This window comes from Thermobia domestica, chromosome 3 (genome assembly GCF_964235325.1).
Source record: "Thermobia domestica chromosome 3, izTheDome1.hap1.1, whole genome shotgun sequence".
In the NCBI taxonomy this organism is placed as follows: Eukaryota; Metazoa; Arthropoda; class Insecta; order Zygentoma; family Lepismatidae; genus Thermobia; species Thermobia domestica.
This window is the reverse complement of record NC_137456.1, coordinates 14476264-14499871: the sequence shown is the minus strand read 5'-3', so window position 1 is coordinate 14499871 and position 23608 is coordinate 14476264. Positions and strand designations below refer to the sequence as shown.

Sequence of the window (23608 nt, the reverse complement as noted above, 5' to 3'; positions counted from 1 at the left end):
GAGATATGGAAATTCAACACTGACTATTTAGCTACTTATGAAGTACTTAAACACTTGATAATAGTTAATGAACATGCAGAACGCGAACGCCCTCATACAAGAATATAACGATATTATCGCAAAGGATGAAGAACAGAAACAGTACCTACTTCAAGTTGTTGCGGAACACAGGAAGCAACATTCAGAGTGTTCAAAGAATACCCTACCTAAGTAAACTCAATATAGTGTAAAAATAGAGTAAACAAATAAACTTTACAAAGTTCTAATAATGTAAATATAACCAGCAACATGTGCTTTTATGTACAATTGTGTAATATGTATATAATAATGTGTGTAACAAAACGTATAACAATATTTATGTATATGTACAGCAATGTGCATATACCAATAGCATTCAAAATTTCAATCACCTTGCGCAACCATTAAAAATTGTTGTAAAAATTTGAAATTTTACCAGTGTATCTATTTTCAGTAGCGTAATAAATGTTAGGGATGCAGCAAGTGAAATTTGGCAAAAAATATTTTTCCCTACTTTTTGAATATATAGATTCGAAGATTTCATTTCATTTACAGACACACACACACACACACGCATATATATAGAGTGTGGTCGAAGTGAGACGGTATGCGGTGGTATGCCATACCGCCTTTGGTTTTTCAGTGATCAAGACAATATTTAAATAACAGGTATATTGAGTCAAAATCATAATAAAAAATACCGCCTCTGCTTTTTTCCACTTCGAACACTATATATATATATATATATATATATATATATATGCGTGTGTAAATGAAATAAGTTGAGTTGAGTTGACTTTGAATTTAACGTCCCGTTCAGCAGCGAGGCTATATGAGACGTGGACCTACTGATTAACGTGGAATCCGAACCACATGAGCTCCTGCCGGGAATTGAACCCGGGTCTCCCACGCCATAGGCGTGTAAATGAAATGAAATCTTTGAGTTTTACGTCCCACAGTTACGTCGTGTAGACTAATGGAGACGGTGATGATGAGAAATGAATTGAAGAAAGTGGAAGGAAACGGGAAAACCCCGAAAAATCACGCACACGGTATTTGTCCATCACAAGACTCACTTGGCCCCTATTCCAATATTACAAAAGGTTATTAAGTTAAAATACATTACACATCTTATTTTAAATGAGAGATTTCCACTAAAGTCGAGAGCCTCGGTGGCTCAGTGGTAGAGCGTTCTCCTCTGGTGTATGGGGTCCTTGATTCGATCCCAGCTGGCACCAAATGAGCTTTGTGGTGCACAAATACCGTGTGCGTGGGTTTTCTCCGCATTCCCCCGTTTCCTCCTACTTCCTTCATTCCACTACTACATTCATTTCTCGTCATCACCATCTCCTTTTGCCTAGCCGCATAACTGTGGAACGTAAAACTTAAAGATTTCATTTCATTTTTTTTTTCTTCATATTTTCAAGTTTTTTCCCACTAAAGTCGAAACTTTAAGTATGTGAAGATCCTATTGCTGAATATGTTTTAAACCTCTACAGTTCTTGATTATCGATACTCGGTAAAGTATACGAAATACTGGATATAATTCCCTTAGGATTTTTTTTTTTTTTTTTTAAAGATTTTTTCATTTCGTCTTATATCCATTTCTTCACTTATATTTTCGTATTTTTGCATTATAATTTACTTAGGTTTTCTCTGTTACTTTATTAGTTTCCATTTTTACTTTTATTTATTTTTTTTTTAAACTACTACACATTTTTTTCTTCATTTATTCCTTCCCTCTCCTGCACTATTAATCGACCTAACAATCATGATAGTTTTATTTTCCTCAATTACGCTGTATATATTTACAGTCTGATATACTGTCACATTGTTTGGTCGGATTGGACTTTAGAAACCCTTCCAGCACGGAGGCTATACGAAACGTGAACCTACAATTGAAAGTAGAATTCGAACCACCATAATGTGTTCAAATGTCAATGCTCCCACACCGAGAATCGAAGGCGGGATCCCGTGCACTAACCCAGTGAGAAGAACTGAATTACTATCACGTGGCTTTCCATCCGTAGATTGGTACCTTCCTGGACACTTCTCACTTTTTCTGTTCTTTCATATTTCTCTCTTTGCCTATTTCTTACCCCTCCGACCTGATAAAGCAATTTAGCGAAAGTGCATTTTTTTTTTTTTTATAGTAATGTCAGAATCCACGGTGCCTCAGTTGTAAAATGTTCACTTTTCTGACTGAGTCCCTGGCTCGATCCCAACTTGCATCAAGTGGGCTTTGTGGTGGATAAACACCGTGTGTGGGGTTTTTCTTCCGTTTCCTCACACTTTCTTCATTCCACCATTTTGTTCATTTGCTACAACTGAAAAACTTCCATGCTCCACCGTCTTCTGCTAACCTCTTCGTCTTGACATACGATTTTTCTGTTTTGATATCGTTTGTCAATTGTAGCCTTGTTTATTATCTTCCCCTCCATACTCTCTAGCACGTCTCATAATACGGTTTCTCCTTAGCCAATGTTCCAACCAACTTCTCTTCCTGTTTTCAACAATATCTAAAATTGTTCTTTTGTCCCCCACCATTTCTAACAATCTCTCATTCCTTTTCCACTCGACAAAACTAATCCTCTGCATTCTCCATATCCACATTTCGAAAGCTTCCAGTCTATTTCATTACTTTTACGTAATGTCCATGTTCCTGCCTGCCCCATATAGGACAATATTCCATACGAAGTATTTTATGAAGTCTTTCTCAACTCTTTATTCAAAGCCCAACAAAACAGACTTTTCTTCCTCCTAAAGGCTTCGTTCACCATTCCTATTCTTGTTTTTTTTTCACACTCGCACTTCATATAATCACTAATAATGCTCCCAGTCACTTGTTCTATTTTCTTCTTTTCTATTTCTATATTTGACACACCGACTGCTTCGTTCCAATCACCATGGTTTTGTCTTTCTAACATTTTATTTTCATTTCAAATTTTTCACAGCCCTTCCTCAAGTTTTCTAACATGTTGCTTCATACGTAAGTTTCTTATGAGGCTTCGATCTTTCCATTCCAACTCAATCTTGTTCAGAATTCCGAACAATAATTCTCAATTAACGTTACCAAATACAACAATAATGTTGTAAATCAATAAATACAACATGCACATCTTTCCCTTTTTCTGTGAACCTTTCACTTTAATAAACCAATTGCATCTCTTGTGCCCTTACCTCTCCTAAATCCAAACTGTTCCTCTTCAACTTTTCATTTGTTCTTCTATACAACCGTCTGTTCAGTAACGGAGCAAAATTTTTGCTGTATGCTATATGAGAGACCAATAGTTCTATAATTCTCAGATCTTTCTGGGTTTGATTTCTTAACCATCGTTATCATATTCGTCTTTAGAAAGTCTTTTCGCCTATATATCTGGCATGTTGCCTCAGTGGTACAGCGTTCTGACTACGGGTAGACTATTTGATCCTACGCTATGTTAGTTTGTGTGGGGGATAGCATTATGTCTGTGAGTTTTATTGGATTCTCTTGTTTCCTAACAGATTTCCTTTCATCGATTATTTTAAAATCCTTCGTTTTCATTAACACGGTCTTCTTTAGCTTACACGGTGTAACCGTGGGACGCAAAACTGTAAATTTGATTTTATCATCATTGTTTACACTTCTTGTTATAATATATTGTTAAAAGTCAACTCAAAGATAGTGCTTGATGCAACGTTTCCTCGTAGTCAGTGGCGTGCCGTGACTTTTCTCACAGGGGACTAGGTTCGAAGAGAATGTGTGCTGTAGAGTGGAGGTCCTGAGTATATTGTTGACACCAAATAACACAATTTATATGTTTCTGTAAACGCTTCTTCAACCAAGCCTCTTTCTTTCAAGAAATGGATAATTTCAGTCAGAGTTTTATTTGAAAAATCTAAGAGTCTGTAAACCTATATTAATTCACTCTGCAAATTGTTAAAAAAAAAAAAAAAAAAAAAAAAAAAATCCGTAAATTGATTTAAACAAGCAATCAGGAAATCGAGATTTCAAGCACTGAAAATTCTTTACATCTAATAGCTCAAGAAATTGTAACTCACTGAGATCTTGAAATCACAGTGTCAATAATGTCATTGAAGAGACGCACGTATTTAATTTCTGAATCTGTTGAGTCATCTACTTTAAGTCTTTTATTAGAAGGTTCCCGTTGTCATCCAATTCTACTTTTCTATAAGTCTTCAAAATCGTTTCTTGCATTTCTAAGTTGAGATACCTTCTTTTGTACTTTTTGGATGCAATATTTCACATCCAAGGTTTTACTTTAAAGAATGTTGAATAGTATATCCGTGCACGAAAAAAATGACTGAAAACTTTTAGTAGAAATGCAAAATCGAAATCCTTCAATGATAACTCACACATTTTTTCTTTTTTTCTTTTTTGTAGTCATGAAAGCTTCGGTGTCGCAATTATCTGAATCTTCTACAATGTTCTCAGAACACCGTAAGAGTTATATTTGATTTTCATTTACTGCATTCACAATTTTGGAATTGTAATTCCATCTTATATTGGCAACCGTTGGAAATCGCTTAGTTACTTCTGATTCAGCAAGCGCTTTACTGCGTTTCGATGAATATGAAAAGAAATTTGGAATGACATTTATTCTAAAAAATATTTTACATTCCTTGATGTGATTAACAGACTGTGGAACAACGAGATTGAGTCTGTGAGCATAGCAGTGTATGGTGAGTGCACTCAAACACCATTTCAAAAAAAATTGTGAACCGTTCAAATGTCCAGAAAATATGGCAGCTCCGTCCATAGCCTAGTGCTACAAGCTTTTGCTTACAATTAAAATGAGAGAGAACTTCGAAAGCATGCTCACTTCGAGCAGTCGCAGTGCAATCACTAGTAACATCTGCAAAACAAATAAATCTTTCATGAATTGCTGTCTTTCACGTACCGATTGAATGTTGAGAGATCTTTGCAATGTCCGTAGTTTTGTCCAACATTATTGCTGTAAGAAGTGTATTGTTTATTTCTGACTTAATTTTATCCAGAATTACTCACCAACACATTTAATAATATAACTCTGAATTCTGTTTGATGTTCCTTTAAACACTCCATGCTGTGAAGATTACAAGTCAGCATGGACGCCCGAACTAGAGGGCAGGGTGGGGCCCGGACCTTCCTCTGGCTCACGAAAATGTATACGTAATATAGCAAACCACGTACATTAAATACCAGAAATGCCAGACGCAACATAGCAACCATGGAGATGGGCCCCTCCCTAGAAAATTTTCTTCAGGCGCCCCTGCAAGTCCATTTAGAAAGTAACTGAATTACTTCAATATAATTTCCCTAATTGACAGAATCTTCTTGTTTGTTATGACTTCTAAATGATAGCTCTTGTTTAGCCATAAAACAAGAGGAATAAATCAATCGGTTCATTAGTTCTCAGTATGAATCAAGTTCTGCGTAGCTTGCTCAATTGAAAATCAATTTTGGTTTCCAGAAAGTTTTCAATTTAGTTATTGTGGACAGGTATGAATAACATTTTTCTTGGCGCAACTTGGATTTGTGAAAATTGTTCATGTCACAAAAGCCATCATTCTTCCACACGTCCTTTTCTATGTGGAACAGAATACAAGGCCAGCAATACAGTTTGTTTCTTGTCTTACATGCAGTTAACTATTTCGAAGAAGCAAAATAATCCGTTTTGATATTATGTACATAATCTTTCATTTTTGTCTAAATGGAAATGCTTGGAGTTGTTCTACCACTGGTTATTATTTGTTGCATTTCTTGAAAATTAAGGAATCCAATGGTCCAGAACACAAGACTGAAACGGCCGATCCCCACCCGTACTGTATCCTATACCAATTGAAGTAATATCACTGCTTGCGCCATCGCTTTGCTGCAAGGGACTCGATTTCTCAAACGAGTCCCCTTCCATACTTTATTGTTCTAGTCATTTGCAAAATATATTGATAATCTGAAAAGTTCACCCTTCACTAGATTTCTTAAAGTGTCAAGATTAATACTGAAAATTTAATAGCGTTGAAACTATTAACTGTAAAAAGCAAACGAGCATTAAATTCGTTTACGACAGAAAGCCCGTGCTTAGAGCTTAGACAACATAATATGAGGACTAGCTGGCTGGACCCTGTTCCCTTCCCCGAGAAAAGCCGATTAAAACCCGAGCGTTTCCGATCTCCACTTCGCTGTCGCACCCAGCACACGGGCGCTAACTATAGTTGTGTCAGAACAATTGAAATAGTGTTATTTTACGAAAATAGAGAAATACAAACAATGTTTTCGTTTTCTTTGGTATATATTTATCACAAAATACTTTAATTAAAATGCCAGGGGACTAGCTTAGTCCCCTAGTCCCCTTGACGGCACGCCGCTGCTCGTAGTCTATATATTGCAGGGGAGAGGACTCTAGCTTCCTGCGTTACCTCTTGAATGTGTACTTCATATTGGAAAATACCTAAATACCTAAGCGTTTTTTTAAAGTGTTATATATATATATATATAGGGTGTTTCAAAATAACACCGACAACGTTTGGGAGGTGACCCCTGACACCAACATAAGACAAAAAGTATAGACCAACCTAGGTGCACAAATGCTTCCTTTCAGAGTTATAGGCTGCCGAAAATATGAAAAAAAAGAAGAAGAAGAACTTTAAAGATCCATAGCTCCAATACTATGAGACCTACCGTAGTCGGTTCAAGAAATGAAATTTTTCAGTTTTACTTCCCACGGTTACGTCGGTTACGCTAAAGGAGACGATGATGATGAGAAATGAATGAAATGGTGGAATGAAGAAAGTGGGAGGAAACGAGAATCCCGAGAAAACCCACGAACACGGTGTTTGTCCACCACAAAGTCCACACGGTGCGAGCTGGGATCTAACCAGGGACCCCATAACCGGAGGTGAACGCTCTACCACTGAGCCACCGCGCCCTCCGTAGTCGAGTCAAGACTTTATATAGGAACTAGTATGTGTCCTATCCAAATATCCATGTTTCAGAATCCAGCAGTACTTCCGCAACAATTTTTATAGAGGTAGTTGGTGAGTACTTCAAATTATATGCCTCTAGCCAAACTCCCTCTATAAAAACTGCTGCGTGAGTAGCTTAGGATTCTGAAACATGTATTTTTGGATAGCGCACATATTTTCTAGTTGAAGTCTTGACCCGACTAGCATAGGTCGCATAGTTTTGGAGATATGGACCGTTAAAGTTAATTTTTTCATGTTTTCGGCAGCCTTTAACTCCGAAAGGAAGCATTTGTGCACCCTAATTGGTCTATACTTTTCGTCTTATCTTGGTGTCAGGAATCACCCCCCAAACGTTGTTGGTGTTGTTTTGAAACACCCTATATATATTCAAAAGAGGGAGAAAAGCGAAATTTTGCTCGTAACAACTGTAAGGAGGAGAACATCTTTACACTATTATAGAGAAATACCCAACATTGTTGCAAACCCAACATAAAGTTACGTTTTTCAAATGACATTACGTCGGATTATCACATATTTCAGATCATGTCACATTTCTTGTTCAGTGTTGCAAACTAAGGATGTTATAATATCACAAAGATCCGAAGTTTGGAAGTCTCTATCACACACACAGCTCAACGGAGATGAACAGGATAATGCACATCGGAAGTAATTTAGTGTTGGATACCATGGTCATGGTATGATTTGTTTCTAAGGAATAGGAACCAAGTTACCCGGATTTGAAAATTTGAATCTTTTATTTCGATTCGAAAGGATTTATTTCGAAAAAATGCTTAGATAAGTATCATATCCAGTTACCTTTATGTTTTGTAATGGATATGTAAATTATTATGCCGTTTACAGCACTTCGATATCTCAAACCGTTTCGGAGATACTATAAACATTGATAAAATTTGCATCACTGCTTAAATCATGTAATTGTGAGAACTTGTAATTACAGTTACTAAAAGAAAAACAAGACAACAATAATTTTCCACAAATACGCCAATTTCAGCAGTGTTGCGAACTTTATCAATGTTATCATGTCTCTGGAACAGTTTGAGATATCGAAGTACTGTACATTGCAAAATAATTTGTGCCTCCATTACAAATCATACAATTAACTAGATGTGATACTTATCTAAGCATTTTTTTTCGTAATAAAGCCTTTCAAAGCAATTAAAATTTTCAAGCGTTGGTAACTCCCTTCCTATTCATTCGAAACAAGTCATATCATGGCCATGGTATCCAACACTAAGGTACTTTCGATGTGCATTATTCTGTTCATCTCCGTTGAGCTGTATGTGTAATAGAGGCTTCCAAATTTTGGATATTTGTGATAACATCTTTAGTTTGCAACACTGAATAATAAAAGTGGTATTTTAAGTTTTCGTTTGACAGGTTGATCTGAAATACGTAATAATCTGACGTAATGCCATTTGAAAAAACGTAACTTTATATTGGGCTGGTAACATTGTTTGTTGGGTGCTTCTGTTTAATAGTGCAAAGATGTCCCCCTTCTTATAGTTGTTTCGTGCAAAGTTTTGCTTTTCTTCCTCTTTTGGTTTTTCCGTTATCACAGTTGGACATTATAAATGGTGCACCCTGTATATATATATATAAGATGTTCTAAAAATAGTGTCCAAGGACAACAGAGCGCTATTCTTCAGGTCAAAATAAAGCGAAAATATTATATAATGGTATACCCTCTACGGCCTCCTTCAGCCACTAAAAGGAATCAAAAATTTCACTATGTGGCAACGTCGCATATTAACTTAGAACCATTAGCATTGCTCTAGAAATCTATCGAACAATTACATTGATAGTTACACTAATAAATGGTGCTAGTGTCAACATGTATCGACATTTAACTGCTATCTGGAAGACTCGATGCAGCTATTTGATGGATTGGTAGATCTATTCTATGGTTCTTTATCTCCGGCGTTGCCACATAGTGCAGTTCGTATCTATAGACGAGGACCCGAAACGTATATACGAGGGCTGTTCAGAAAATGCCAGATGTTTTGGCCTCTCGCGGCAGTGGGCAGGGCTAGGGTCGCCATTTTGGTGTCAGAACGTTGCCCACACTCAGTACGCATCCAGCTGTGGTAACGTGAGAACTGTGACGCTCTTACTGTGCTTTCTGTAACGTGTTACAATGTGCGCTGCAATAGAAAATCTCGGCTCTTTTGAAGTGCGTTCTGTGATTAAGTTTTTGTTGGCCAAAAAACCACAACCAATTGAAATCCATTGCCAACTGTGTGAAGTGTACAGACATGGAATAATGAGTGAAGGCCGAGTGAGGCAAAGCTGCATTGATTTTAAAAACGGTCAAGTATACCCGAGAGCTTTTGGATTGTTTTGGATAGATGTTCGATCACCCACCATATAGCCCGGATTAGGCGCCGAACAACTACCATCTCTTCCCAGCGATGAAGACATGACTCGCTACACAACGCTTTGATTCTGACGTTAAACGGCATGCCGGTGTAAGCCAGTGGCTGAAATCGCAGGCGGCATATTTCTACTACGACGGTATTGAAAAACTTGTGCCACGGTATGCTAAGTGCCTTAATTTGCATGATGAGTATGTGGAAAAATAGCTTAAGAGTGTACCTTTCAGATGTATATAATACAATTTGGTCTGTTCATTCTGTTACTTTTTTATTTTTTTTAAATTTCAAAACTGTTACTTTCTGGATAGCTCTCGCAGTTGTATATAGTTTTTGCTTTATTTTGACTTCTAGAATAGTGCTTTGTAGTCTGTGGGCACAATTTCTAGAACACCCTATATATATATATATATATATATATATATATATATATATATATATATATATATATATATATATATATATATACAGGATGTTAATGAACTATATCGACGAACTGTAAGAGGTGATTCCTTACATCAAAATAAGGGGAAAAGTTCATATGGACCTATGGCGAAAAGTGCATAGTTTCAGAGCTAGGGCTGTCCAAAATCGCGAAAAAAAGCCAAATTTTAGCAGGCCCTATTTCGAATTCCAGAAACTGTGGATGGTGGTCCTTATCAGCGTAAAGGAAGCCACGCATACACAATCCAAAAGTGGATATTTCATCAATTTTCAATACGTGTACAGGGTATGATTCTCAGATATGCCCTCAATATAATTTTCAGATATACCCTGATTTCAAGAGGGGACTAAATTAGGCAGGAAGTAAGGTTTGACATGAATGGACATCCAATGCTTCGGAGGGAAGTCGGAAGTGTTAGGAAACTGGAGTTTCATGTTCTTTTGCGTTCAGAATAACGTGTGATACGATGTATTTTGTCATGGTATATTTCACATTTTTTTTTTCACTTATAAGCGTGAAAGAAAACATTACAGCATGTGTTTACCATTGTACGAAAGACCATGCTGCTGATGATCTTTAACACTTCCGACATTGTGCCAAACGATTCCGTGTTGACTGCTAGCAAGGTTTATTGTTTGCCTACTTTGGACCAACCATAAAGCCAGAGCATATCTCAAAATTCGATTGATGGCATGTCTGGGAATTAAATCCTGCGTGGAATATTCTGTACACCCATTGAAATTAATGAAATATACGTTTTTGGATTGCGTATGCCTGACTTCCTTTACGCCGATAAGGACCACCATCCACAGTCTCTCGAATACGAAATAGGGCCTCTTGAAATTTGGCTTTTTCGCGATTTTGGACAGCCCTACCTCTGAATTTATGCACTTTTCGCCATAGGTCCACATGAACTTTTTCTCTTATTTTGATGTACGTAATCACTCCTTACAGTTTGTCGGTATAGTTCATTAACTCGGTCGGTATATACGGAAAAATGATCTTTAAGTCGAGGTGATTAAAATTTCTGATTTAAAAATAAAAAGAATTAATTAAAGCATTTACATTTATTTTCTCAAAATAAAATACATGAAATAAAAAAAGCCTATTCTTATATGACGTTTCATAATTATTAACACATAATGGCAGATCTGGAGATCTAGTCGTCTAGAAAAATATGTAATACGTCTGAGATTTACTAGTTTCTTGAACTACAACGATGATCTCTTTGTCTATCAAGACAAAAGTAACGGTAGCCCAACCTGATATGACTACATTTCACCGAACTGAAAGCCTGTGGCCGACCCACCGTAACGTATTCGAATGTCCATGTTCTCTTACTGAGAATCGAACCCGGGATCCTGCACACTAAAGGTACGCGCAAGCCATTAAACTAGTGGGAAGTGTTGATATACTATCACGTAGTTTTTTGCATTACAAAATGCCGCATACTTGGACAGTTCACACTTTTTTTCTGTTCTTTCATATTTCTTTTCTGCTCAAGTATGAAATGAAATTACATATAGTTAATCCACTGTTGCAATTTAAACCCCACAGAAAGATTGATTGATGATTAATTGGGGTTTAAGACCGCGTTTCAGTTTTGAGGTTAGATGAGATCTTCTGCTTAAAAAGACCGATAGATTGATTGGCCTTTGACGTCCCTTTTAAGCGTCAGGGCTGTATAAGACCTTCTGATTGAAAATGATCGTTTGATTGATTGGCCTTTAACGTCCCTTGTAAGCATCAAGGCTATGTAAGACCTTCTGATTGAAAAGATCGTTTGATTGATTGGCTTTTAACGTCCCTTTTAAGCATCGAGGTTATATCGAACCTTCTGATTAAAAAGACCGATAGATTGATTGGCCTTTAACTTCCCTTTTAAGCATTGAGATTTTATGGGACCTTCTGATTAAAAAGATAGATAGATTGATTGATTAGTCCTTAATGTCCCTTTTAAGCACCAAGGCTTATGAGCCTTTCTGATTGAAAAAGACCGTTTGGTTGATTGGCTTTTAACGTAACTTTCAAACATTAACGTTATATGGGACTTTCGGATTAAAAAGATCGATTGATTGATTGGTCTTTAACGTCCCTTTTAAGCACCAAGCTAGATTACACCTGATTGAAAAAGATCGTTTGATTGATTGCCCTTTAACGTAACTTTGAGCATCAAGGCTATAAAAGACCTTCTGTTTAATGAAGATCGATGGCTTTTAACGTCCCTTTTAAGCATCGATACTATATGACTAACGTAACTTTGAGCATCAAGGCTGTAAAAGACCTTCAGTTTAATGAAGGTCGATTGGCCTTTAACGTCCCTTTTAAGCATCGATACTATATGACTAACGTAACTTTGAGCATCAAGGCTGTAAAAGACCTTCTGTTTAATGAAGATCGATTGCCTTTTAACGTCCCTTTTAAGCATCGATACTATATGACTAACGTAACTTTGAGCATCAAGGCTGTAAAAGACCTTCAGTTTAATGAAGGTCGATTAGCCTTTAACGTCCCTTTTAAGCATCGATACTATATGACTAACGTAACTTTGAGCATCAAGGCTGTAAAAGACCTTCTATTTAATGAAGGTCGATTGGCTTTTAACGTCCATTTTAAGCATCGATACTATATGACTAACGTAACTTTGAGCATCAAGGCTGTAAAAGACCTTCTGTTTAATGAAGGTCGATTGGCCTTTAACGTCCCTTTTAAGCATCGATACTATATGACACCTTCTGTTTAGAAAGGACTATTTAATTGATTGGCCTTAACATCTCTTTTAAGTGTCGAGGCAATATGAGGTCTCCTTTTTAAAAAAAGATCGATTGATTGATTGGCCTTTAACATCCCTTTTCAGCTTCAAGGCTATATGAGACCATCTGTTTAAAGTCGGATCCGAACTGCTACGAGTTTGTACTCTAAGCAATCGAACCCGAAATCAGACGCGTTAACCACTCGGCCAAGAGGGGTCACGTCAGAGAAAGAGAGAGAGAGAGAGAGAGAGAGAGAATTCACATAAATGTATCTTTGTGGTATTTGGTGAAATACAAGGTGTAATTTGAGTCTAATTAATTAATTTCTGCATTTATAAACAAAATACCACGGAGACAAAGTTCATACGAAGGCAGCCTGGTACAGTATTAGACACAATTTCATAAACAAATACGTACATTTAGTACTTAATTGTAAATATGTCATTTCATTTTCTGCTAGGAATCTCTCAAATTACTCAATGTCTCAGTTACTTACTTACTTAATGTCTTTGGGAAAAGGAAAATATACATTAACTGGGATTTAAAAAAAAAATGATTTTTCAAAGAAATACATAATTAATGATTATATACCTACATTCATAGAATTCTCTACCGGATTGTTGGATGGAAGTTTCGACCGATCTAGAACTAGAAGTCTTCCGACTTGCCCTGCAGCTGTGTTTGTAACAGTTGGATTAAGAAGCTTTGTAGTCCTAGCACTATTTTGTACTTTTGGGTCATTTGAAACCACATTATTTGGAGAAACGTACTGCAAAAGGAAAATTTTCCGCTGGCCTGCTGTTGTATCTTGCGGAGAAACCACCTGACCTGCTGTTGATGGACGTAATATTAGATATCCTGGTATCTGTTGAGATACTGCTATCTTTGGAATTGCTTGACTGGTGAGATTTTGTTGTGTTACTGATGGCTTTGGTTCTGTCTGGCTTAGGGGGATTGAATTGCAAGTTTCACTCGGGTGTTGCTTTACTCCTACCGGTATAACCTGTAAATATATATATATATATTTCAATCAGTTATCTTCTTTGAATCTAATATACAGTATGTCCACAGAAATACTATAATACTTTAAAGTGGTATTACGTAATCGTATTTAAATGAGATTGGCCACATTTGAAAGGAAAACTCAAATATTTTTTAGTATACCCCACAGACATTGAATGTGGGCCCCAAGAGTGGAGATACAGACATCAAAATGATATCCTCATTCACGCCACACACTCTCCAACATATCTGATGAAGTAGACTGGATGACAGCACTGATACTTTGCACTTGCAGGTTTTCAGGCAATGGGGGTACATAGACATACTTCTTTACGTAACTCCATGAAAGAAGTCATATATCGTCAAGTCAGGCGACCTCGGCAAACACTTATAGAAGACATTATTATCATTTCCGGCACGTCCAATCCATCTTCCTGGAAGCCGCTCATTTAGATGTTCTCGAACATGTAAATGCCAGTGAGGAGGTGCTCCATCTTGTTGGAAAGTAAGAACATGAAAGCTTCTCAAGTGACCTCCAGCAGAAACAGGAAGTGCTTGCTAAATATCCAACAATGAACCCATATCGACTAATCACAAAGTAAACACGAGTGAATTTACTTTTTCTTTGAGTTTTGAGTTTGAGTTTTTCTTTTGAATGTGACTAATTTTATTTAAATACGATTATTCAAAGCGACCTAAACACCACTTTGAAGTATGGTAATATTTTTATGAACACTCTGTATAATTGTTGGAGAACAATCCACATAAAATTACCACAATTTTAGTTTTCTCAAAGCAACCATAAACAAGAATGACTACATGGGATCAGATAGTTATTGCGGTTCCATTTGTTGAGGTCATTAGAGTTCTGGTCTTAATCTAACATAGCGACTCAACTGGAACAACCTGGATTAAAAAAGAAGTGAAGTGAATTAATGAAAGAAAATAAAAAGTGTTATTATTTAAAATTATAGAAAGATATAGAAAACTTGATGAAAGGCTGTGAAGAATATGGTTGAAAATAAATGTTAGAAAGACATAAGTCATGATGATTGGAACGAAGGAGTCAGTGTCAAATATAGAAGTAGGAGGGGAGAAAATAGAACAGTGACTAGTTTTCGATATCCGGGTAGTATTATTAGTAATGATATGAAATGTAAACGTGAAATAAAAGCAAGAATAGGAATGGCGAAAGAAGTCTTTAGGAGGAAGAAAATGCTATTTTGTGGGACCTTGAAGAAAGAGTTGACAAAAAGACTCATAAAATGCTTCGTGTGGAGTACTGTATTGTATGGGGCAGAAACATAAACACTACGCACAAGTGATGAAAAACGACTTGAAGCTTTCGAAATGTGGGTGTGGAGAAGAATGGAAACAAGAGTGGAAAACGAATGAGAGGTCGTTACAAATGGTGAGGATGAAAAGAATAATTTTAGATATTAAGAAAAGGAAGAGAAACTGGTTAAGAAGGAACTGTATCACGAGGTACGTGCTGGAGGGTATGGTGGCAGGAAAGAGAGGGAGGAGACGAAGCACACTACAATTAATGGATGATTAATAGACGACATCAAAACAGGAAAATCGTACGAAAACATTTTAGTTTCTAAATTTTGTACTCAACGACAGTATTAGGACTGCAAACATATTGCATCCATCATAGGCAAAATTTGGGATGACACTTTTAAAGTAGGTTATGTTTTATATATTCAACATAATTTTCGCGGAGGGGACCATGATGGATCAATGGTAGAGCGTTTACCTCTGGTGCATGGGGTCCCTGATTCGATCCCAGCTCACGCCAAGTGAACTTTGTGGTGAAAAAACACCATGTGTGTGGGTTTCCTCGGGGTTCTCTCGTTTCCTCCCACTTTCTTCATTCCACCATTTCACTCATTTCTCATAATCACTGTCTCCTTTAGCCTAACCGTGGGACATAAAACCTAAAGATTAAATATTAAACTTCATTTTTCATAATTTTCGTGGAGTTTACAAGACGTAACTCATCTGAAACACAAAAAAGAAATAAATCTAAGTTTTACGTCTCACGATTATGCCGGCTAGGCTAAAGGAGACGGTGATGATGAGAAATGAGTGAAATGGTGGAATGAAGAAAGTGGAAGGAAACGGGGAACCCCGAGAAAATCCACGCACGCGGTGTTGTTCAACACAAAGCTCACTTGCCGCGAGCTGAGATCGAACCAAGGATCCCATGCAGCAGAGGTGAACGCTCTACCACTGAGCGACAACGGCCTCCTCATCTGAAATATGCCTTTCTACAAAATGCTTATAATAAAACTTACAAATTTAGGACTTGAAACCTGATAGCTGTACTAATAAATATTACTCCGCAAAACCGATTGCTATACAACAAGAATTTTACACTTTGCAGTCACAACTCATAGTCTACCTCTGGAGGAAAATTTCCTTTGGTGAAATTTGATTGGCTGACTAGACACTCATTAAACTATGTCGCACTGTTAATGATTATCGATTTGTTAGTTTACACGAAGAAGAAAATGAAACGAAAAATTGTAAGCAAACATTTTTATGAAAAGAAAACATTTGAAGCGAAAAGAAAAAACAATGCAGACACTTTCAAGAACTCTAGAACTGAAAAAAAAAAGTTTCTCACGACTTTGTGTCCCACTAAACAATTTCGTAATCTACAATCACATCAGGGAGTCGAACTACGTACAGTATATATGTACACATGTTCTTCTTCTTCTACTATTACTACTACTACTACTACTACTACTACTACTACTACTACTAATAATAATAATAATAATAATAATAATCTGATACCATATTTTATCTTACTTATTATCTGTCAATTGTTTACCTGTGCATTTTTTGAAGCAGAGTTGTTAAGGCCAGTTAATTGCAGATTAATTTTTCCGTCTTTAGATGTATCATTTTCACTGGAAGACATACCGGAAGCAAAAGTATCTGCCTGTGTCATTTGATTTGAAGCTCTGCAATAAGGAAGAAACTCTGTATCAGGCAAGTGACAAGTTTTAGGTGTAGCATTAAAGAAAAATGAAAGTAACACAATGATTAGAAACCATACCAATTACAGTAAAACATGACTAATTAAACTTCGGACGCTGCAATTCATGAAGGGCTGCGCCGGCCACATGACTCACGTTCAATTGATAATACGTGATCAGTTTATTGGCTGCTTTTACAGACTGAATTATACACCGTCTTTCAAAAAGAATGACTTGATTTTAGACTGTAATAATTACCGAACATACGACGTGCGGTAAGGAAATGAGTGTTGTTCGAATGGGCGTGGTCTAGTTTGAGAAAATTGTCGTTAGATGTCAGTCAATGCGTCTTCTCAGTTTACAGCTTGTCAGAAGTAAGATGGCGTCCGCTCAACAGAAGGCGTTTTGTGTGCGGTAGTTTGCAAAGACTGAGTTTGTGATTTTCGGTTCAGCGTGCTTTTTGTCGGCATTTTGGCATTGATCCGCCTGCAACCAAAAACATTTGTCGCTGGTATCGCCAATTTGAAGAGAAGAGGGTTGTGCAAAGGTAAGAGTCCAGGTCGACCTCGCATTTCCGATGAAAGGGTAGAATTAAGCTATCGTCTAGATATTCGTGCTGCTGGTGGTGGACACACAGAGCATTTGTAATAGCATAGCTAAAACTTGAAGATTTTGTGCATATTTTGCAATTTATCCCATTTTTGTAGAATGTTTTTATCAATACATATGGACTTTTAAAATTAGGTCATTCTTTTTGAAACACCCTGTATACTGTATCAACAGATTTACATCTAGTTTTATAAACTAAGTTTAACAACAAATAATCTATGCATTAAATCAAAAACATTATGTGGTATTACTTATAAAACGGAAAGTGAGAATTCTACTTACATAACGACAGAAACTGACACATGCTATTAAATATTTACACAGAACTTGCCACGTAATGCACCTTGAAATGAATTTTTCTACACTGTTTCGACAAATACCTCAATCTTCTTCGGTAGCTTTGTATCTCTTTACGGGAAAAAGTTCTCATATCACAAAAATACATGCAGTGTAGTCAACCGAAAGCCGTTTGCAGACAATATCTGCGAAAGTCTAGTGGTATTTAATTACTTTTAATACATAAGATCTGCAAACTACTTTCAGTTGAGAACAACCATATATATTTTTGTAAAATGAAAACACTTTTCAGTAAGAGATGTAAACCTAGCAAAGAAAACACGAAGATCTATCAAAAACAGCGTGGGAAAATTCTTCGATACTTTTATTGGAGGTTTACCAGATTACTGGAAAAAATTAACAAAGCAAAAATTAAGATCGTTAGTACTTACTTCAAGATGGAATCCTGCTGTGCTTTCCCTGCCGATGATAATTTATTTTTCACTGAACTGACTTCAGTGTCCCCACCATCATCCATTATTGTGGTGTCAGCACCATCACCAAATGTCATGGCTTCTCGATAACTCGGTGTTTCAGAATCACCTGTATCAAGTTCCACATTTTCCTGATTGCTTTGTCCACTTAATACTCCTACATTGGTTTCGTTCTTTGTTTCTGTTTCAGAAGTTACATTTGGAGAACTATCACTTATTCCACATTCTTCATCACTCATACATTCTTCTAGAGTGTCTACTTCTAAATAGTCAAACAATTCAATGCCACTACCCTCGTTCTCATTAACATCATCACAAGGCGTGTCTACTTCAGTTTTTATATCAGTAGTCAATAACTCCTGTTTGCACTCTGTTTCGGAATGAAGTTCACCAGTCACATCAATGTCTTCGTTATCATTTTCAATATCTTCCGTAACTTCGGTCTTAATCCTTAATTTTTCGGGGGAAGAATCGTCGGCTTCTTTATTTGCTTGATCTTCGTTGTCTGAGGCTTCTTGGTTGTTAGTCTTAACCCAATACCAAGGAGGTTCATACCTCTGAAATCAAATTTTAGTGAGAAATTGATTAACATGTACTAGTGTTTCCTAATTGAGGGATTTAGTGACAGAGGGAGCTATGCCACTTCGACAAGAAATGGAAGTAAAACGAGTTTTCTAAAGCATAGTGTTGCGTCATAATAACTACTACTCTTTACTTTTTAACTTATTGTTAGGTAAATTATGCAAAGGAAAAATATGAAAAAAAAAAAAAAAAGAATTGAAATGAAATCTGAGTTTTACGTCCCACGGTTATGCCGGTTAGGCTAAAGGAGACGATGATGAGGAGTAATGAATTAAATGATGGAATGAAGAAAGTGGGAGGAAACGGGAGAACCCCGAGAAAACCCACGCACACGGTGTTTGTCCACCACAAAGTTCACTTGGCGGAGGAAAAATATGAATTTCAATGTAAATTCATATTTACATTTATTATAGAACAGATACAACTCTGAGGCCATTTTATACTGGATATATAACAATAACAACAACAATGGAAAGGTTTTGGGAAGGTATCGGCCAGGGCCTGTTTTAGTAGGTACCATCCCAGCATTTACCTGGTAGGATTGAGGGAAACCCTGGAATACCCCAATCAGGATGGTCGGCAGCGGGAATCGAACCCGTGACCTCCCGAATGCGAAGCCAAAGCTCTACCACTTGAGGTACTTCGCTCGGTTTACATTTATTATGAAATGCATGGTATAATATTTGCAGTATACCCATGTGGAAAAATCAATATAGTACATCAAGGAGTTTTAACATGACTTGGTTTTTCCTGAGTGTAAATCATGTTCACAGGTTTATATATGAACTACAGAAAGATAGCATATCTTCTGGAGTATCTTCACTGTCCATTATTTCTGTGGATGTTAGTTTTTGGTAAACACCATGAAAAACTGGACGAGTATAAGGCATTATTGCCATAAACGATCTTTTAACTTGAAGACTGATATGAGTCGTCCATGTGAATAGAATAGTGGTATTTCATTATTAAGAAGTGTAGCTAAATAAGCATAATCAACCACAAGATCTCTTCTGGTTTTGGAGCGACGAAATGGCATCTTCTTTGAAGAAGGATATGCTTGGCAGTGTTGTATCAATTTTTTTTTACAGCAGTTATTTTCGTGATATGAAAGCTAGCACCAGATATTGCAACACCATTCAGTACTATTTTACTGTTCAACTGTTCGTACCTCCTCTACTGCCATATCAGTCACCATTGGTACGAGTAAGTGGCATAGCTGCTTCTTTCATCAAAATGCTGCTGAGGATATATTCATGAAGTCAGAATATGTGCTGCAGAAAACACGAGAGCTGTCACATAATTGTAGTTCACATGATAGATGACAGATGGCAGTAGAAGACTACAAATGGCAAAAACTAAAATTTTCAGGATTTGTGGCATAGCTCCCGCTCTCACTAGACCCTTCAGTTGCTGAACGAAGTCGTCCTTTATTGAGTTTTAAGCAAAAATCTTTACTAAAATGTTTAGCAAAAATATCACTAACTCGATAATGATCCACTAACTCCATTTGATGACCCATAACTCTGAAACCAAACGCTTGCACACTACAATATTTTATTTTTAAACATCAAATAGTTCAAAAGGAAACTTGTGCGATTGAAAACAACTTTCAGTTCTTCTGGTAATTTTTCTCTATTAATTTGAAAACTTTCAAAATCTCCACATTTGAAATGAAATTCACGGCTTATTCATGTTTTTTCACGGTAGACGAAATATATAGCTTATTCACTGTTTCAGGGTTTTCACGGTTGGGTGGGCATCCTACACTAATTTCGCTTCTCTCTGATGAAGCATTAATAGTTTACTCTTTAAACTTCACGATTATTGCTAATTTTCTCATATTAACAATTCAAAAGTTAACAAATTTCAATACACTCCACCCAGTTATACCGGGAATTTTAACTTCACAAGTTTGTAACGCACACACCTTACAAACAATCTAAACGCCTAATATAACAGTTGAATATAACAATGAATATTTGACACGAAGGCGTTTAGCATACAGTTTTAACCATTTTAAAAGGGCCTTTCCGGTTTGCCATAAGGAGCAGACTTTGTCACGTGATCAAGTCAAAAGTCACGTTGCGTGCTAAATCAAGTCTGGAGATTCCAAATCCAGATGTGAGATATTTCAAGCATGTAACCTCCGCGTGGGGCGCCCTGGGTAATTCGAAGTCGATTCGATGATATACCTTACCATTGTTATTGATTTTACCCAAAAAACTTGATTTTTGGCAATATTCTATTCATATTAATCTTACGTGCTATACATCATTTTTAAGCTCTTCATTATGTCTCTGCAATAAGCTTTCAATTAGCCATCTCCTTGTTATAGTTTTTGAGAAATATGGACGATTTCATTTTTTTCAATGATTTTCCATTCACATTAATGTTAATGTTTCCTGCTTTTTAAAAATTTATTTATTATGTTTCATCCATTTTAGGACAATTTGCTTTTGGAATATAGAATCTATATAATCTCTTCTACATTTGAGCTGAATTTCAGTCATCTCCCTCTTTTGATTTTTGAGATAAGTACAGGAATCATTTGTTTTCGATTGATTTCCCATTGTCATTAATGTTAATACAGTGAAACCTCTGAATAACGGACACCAATGGGACATGAATTTTTGTCCGTTATTGAGAGGTGTCCGTTACAGAGAGGTTACAGAAATTTAAACTTTCACAACGGTAATTGTGTTCTGTAATATACAGTAAATACATTGTGTATGAACGTAAGTACGTAAAATTCAATATGAAAATACTCTATTTAGTACGTATTTGAATTACTGGGAAGGATGAAGGAGACATTCATTTCTGTTAAATAATATTATCGCTGGGGGATGTATTAATATATTTGTATACCGGTACTGCAAAAGATAATGCGTGTATGTTAATTTTCTTAAGTACATGTCATCACCCATAAGCGTTTCTTATTTATTTCAAATTCTCAGAACTTTCTCAAAAGGTGCGTTAGGTACCAACTAATCGGTTAACTCTTTTGTTTAGCAAAAAAATGTATACTTTTTCCTCTACAAGGGTTATAAAACTCATTAGCAAGTGTCCTCTGAGAATTCTCAGTACGGTTACGGAAGAAACATGTGTGTGTGTGTGAGTGCGTTTGTGTACTGGAGCAGTATCTTCGTTGGCGGAATGGATCAAAAGGCATATCAGAGTGCATATGTTTATTAACCTAGCCCCAATCACAAAGAATATCCTCTTAGAGAAAGTGAAAAAGGAAGCCGGGAAAACTCCAACCCAGACTTGTTCGAGTATCATAACTAAAAGAAAAATGTTGCTTTTCCAAAGAAGTAAGAGAGGAAACATTGCTCGTTGAAAATGTTATTGTAGAACAAACAATGTTTTGCTATCTATGAAATTATCGGGAAAGATACAAGGCCCAGAGGCAAAAGGACTAAATTTGTTAGGGAAGGGAAGATAGTTCGCATAGAATTCTTGGCCATTCGACTGACCCTGCATAAGTGTTATCGCATATTGAAGGTTTTCTAAGATTTCCACCAGAAAGCAGTTTATTGCGGGCAGAAAAAAAGATTTTCAAGTTCAGCTTGTAGCTGTTCTGTTTGATGACTCACCAGGTCTAGACTCATGGTAGATACGTTTGTGAGGAATAATATATCGCAGAACCGAGAATAATTTCTGTCCGTTATGAAGAGGTTATTGAAAGGTCTGGGGGAAAAAGAACTGTCCACGTCCGTATCTGAGAGTGTCCGTAAAAGGGAGGGTTTTGTTCCATAAGGGAACATATATTTTTGCCGGGACAAAAAAATGTGTCCGTATTATAGAGGTTTCACTGTATTTCGTGCTCTTTTTGACTGCGGTCCATCCATTTTAGAACCATTTGCTTTTGAAATATAGAATCTACATAGTCTCTTCAATATTTAAGCTGAATTTCAGCCACCTCCCCCAAAGTATGTTTACATCATTGCAACCTGATGGGCCCATTGTTATATTCACTATTAAATATCTTTATTTCAAACCTGATTTAGTATAATCTCGGATGAGAGCAGAAGATCACGCCTCGTAAAATCAAGTTAACACTTACAACAAAAGAAACAATTTCTTACTTTTAAGTGGTTACAAGATCAGCTAACTTAAAGTACTACACAATGAGAATATCTACGTGACAACACTGAGAAACGTTAACAGAATTTAAGTATGAAAACAGTAACATTACTTACCAACTTATACTTTTCAGGAAGTTTCAGATTATTTCCTTCAGAAGTCTGAGTGTTGAAAGGTGCCACTTTGTGGTATGATGTCTTTGGAGATTCTTGACTATTTACTGGGCCAGTATTTACACTCTGGTCCGTTGTAAATTCTATACCTGACTTTTTCGGACTAATTCCCACTCTCTTTTTGATTTTTTCATCCATTTCAGGCGTTTGTTTCTTTTCAATCTGTTTCAGAAGAGTCGAGTTCCAACGGTTTTTCACAGCATTATCGGATCTGCAACAAGATATTTATCTTTTTAAATATTTATGTATATTTCTTTCATATACTGACGTGAGGAACCTGCTAAAAGATGATTTGTAATAAGAAATCTCTATAGAGCTATACATCATCAAAATACTGACCTGAAAAGGGACCTCATGTTCATGAATGAACCAATTTCTGCTAAAGATGATAACTAGCACTAACATCAAAGTAACAAGAATTGCTCATTTCAGATATCTTTCTCGGATGGCATGAAAACCGTAACACTTAACATGATTAATTAACACAATATAATGAAAAACCGAAATAAATTCTATTATTTATTAGCTATTATAATTCTACAGTAAAACTTGTTAACTTGGGACATCTGCCTAACTTAGCCTCATGTTTGTGGACCCTGCATTTTCTCATAAGACGTTTTACTTATTGATCTGCACGATGAAAAGCTCTCTCTCTTGGAACTGGGCTGCATTGGAATAATGTTATTCCTATATTGTTAATATTTGGACTAAACCAGAGCTCCTCAACTTTTTCGACTGACAACACATTTTGTTGAACCTCCAGAACATCGTCACATACTTATTTGATATTATTATTATTATTATTATTATTATTATTATTATTATTATTATTATTATTATTATTATTA

General features: G+C 36.4%; 1 protein-coding gene across 1 annotated transcript in view; it reads right to left on the bottom strand.

Moving 5' to 3' along the window:
* LOC145682422 (uncharacterized) overlaps window positions 1-23608 on the bottom strand; it is a 190315-nt gene that overhangs the window by 29584 nt on the left and 137123 nt on the right. Inside the window, exons 7-10 of the mRNA XM_081754052.1 lie at window positions 22704-22971; window positions 17881-18479; window positions 16396-16528; window positions 13147-13554 (exon numbers count right to left, since the gene is read on the bottom strand). Of these exons, the coding sequence (XP_081610178.1) occupies window positions 13147-13554; window positions 16396-16528; window positions 17881-18479; window positions 22704-22971 (1408 nt within the window). The remainder of the gene's footprint in view (window positions 1-13146; window positions 13555-16395; window positions 16529-17880; window positions 18480-22703; window positions 22972-23608) is intronic.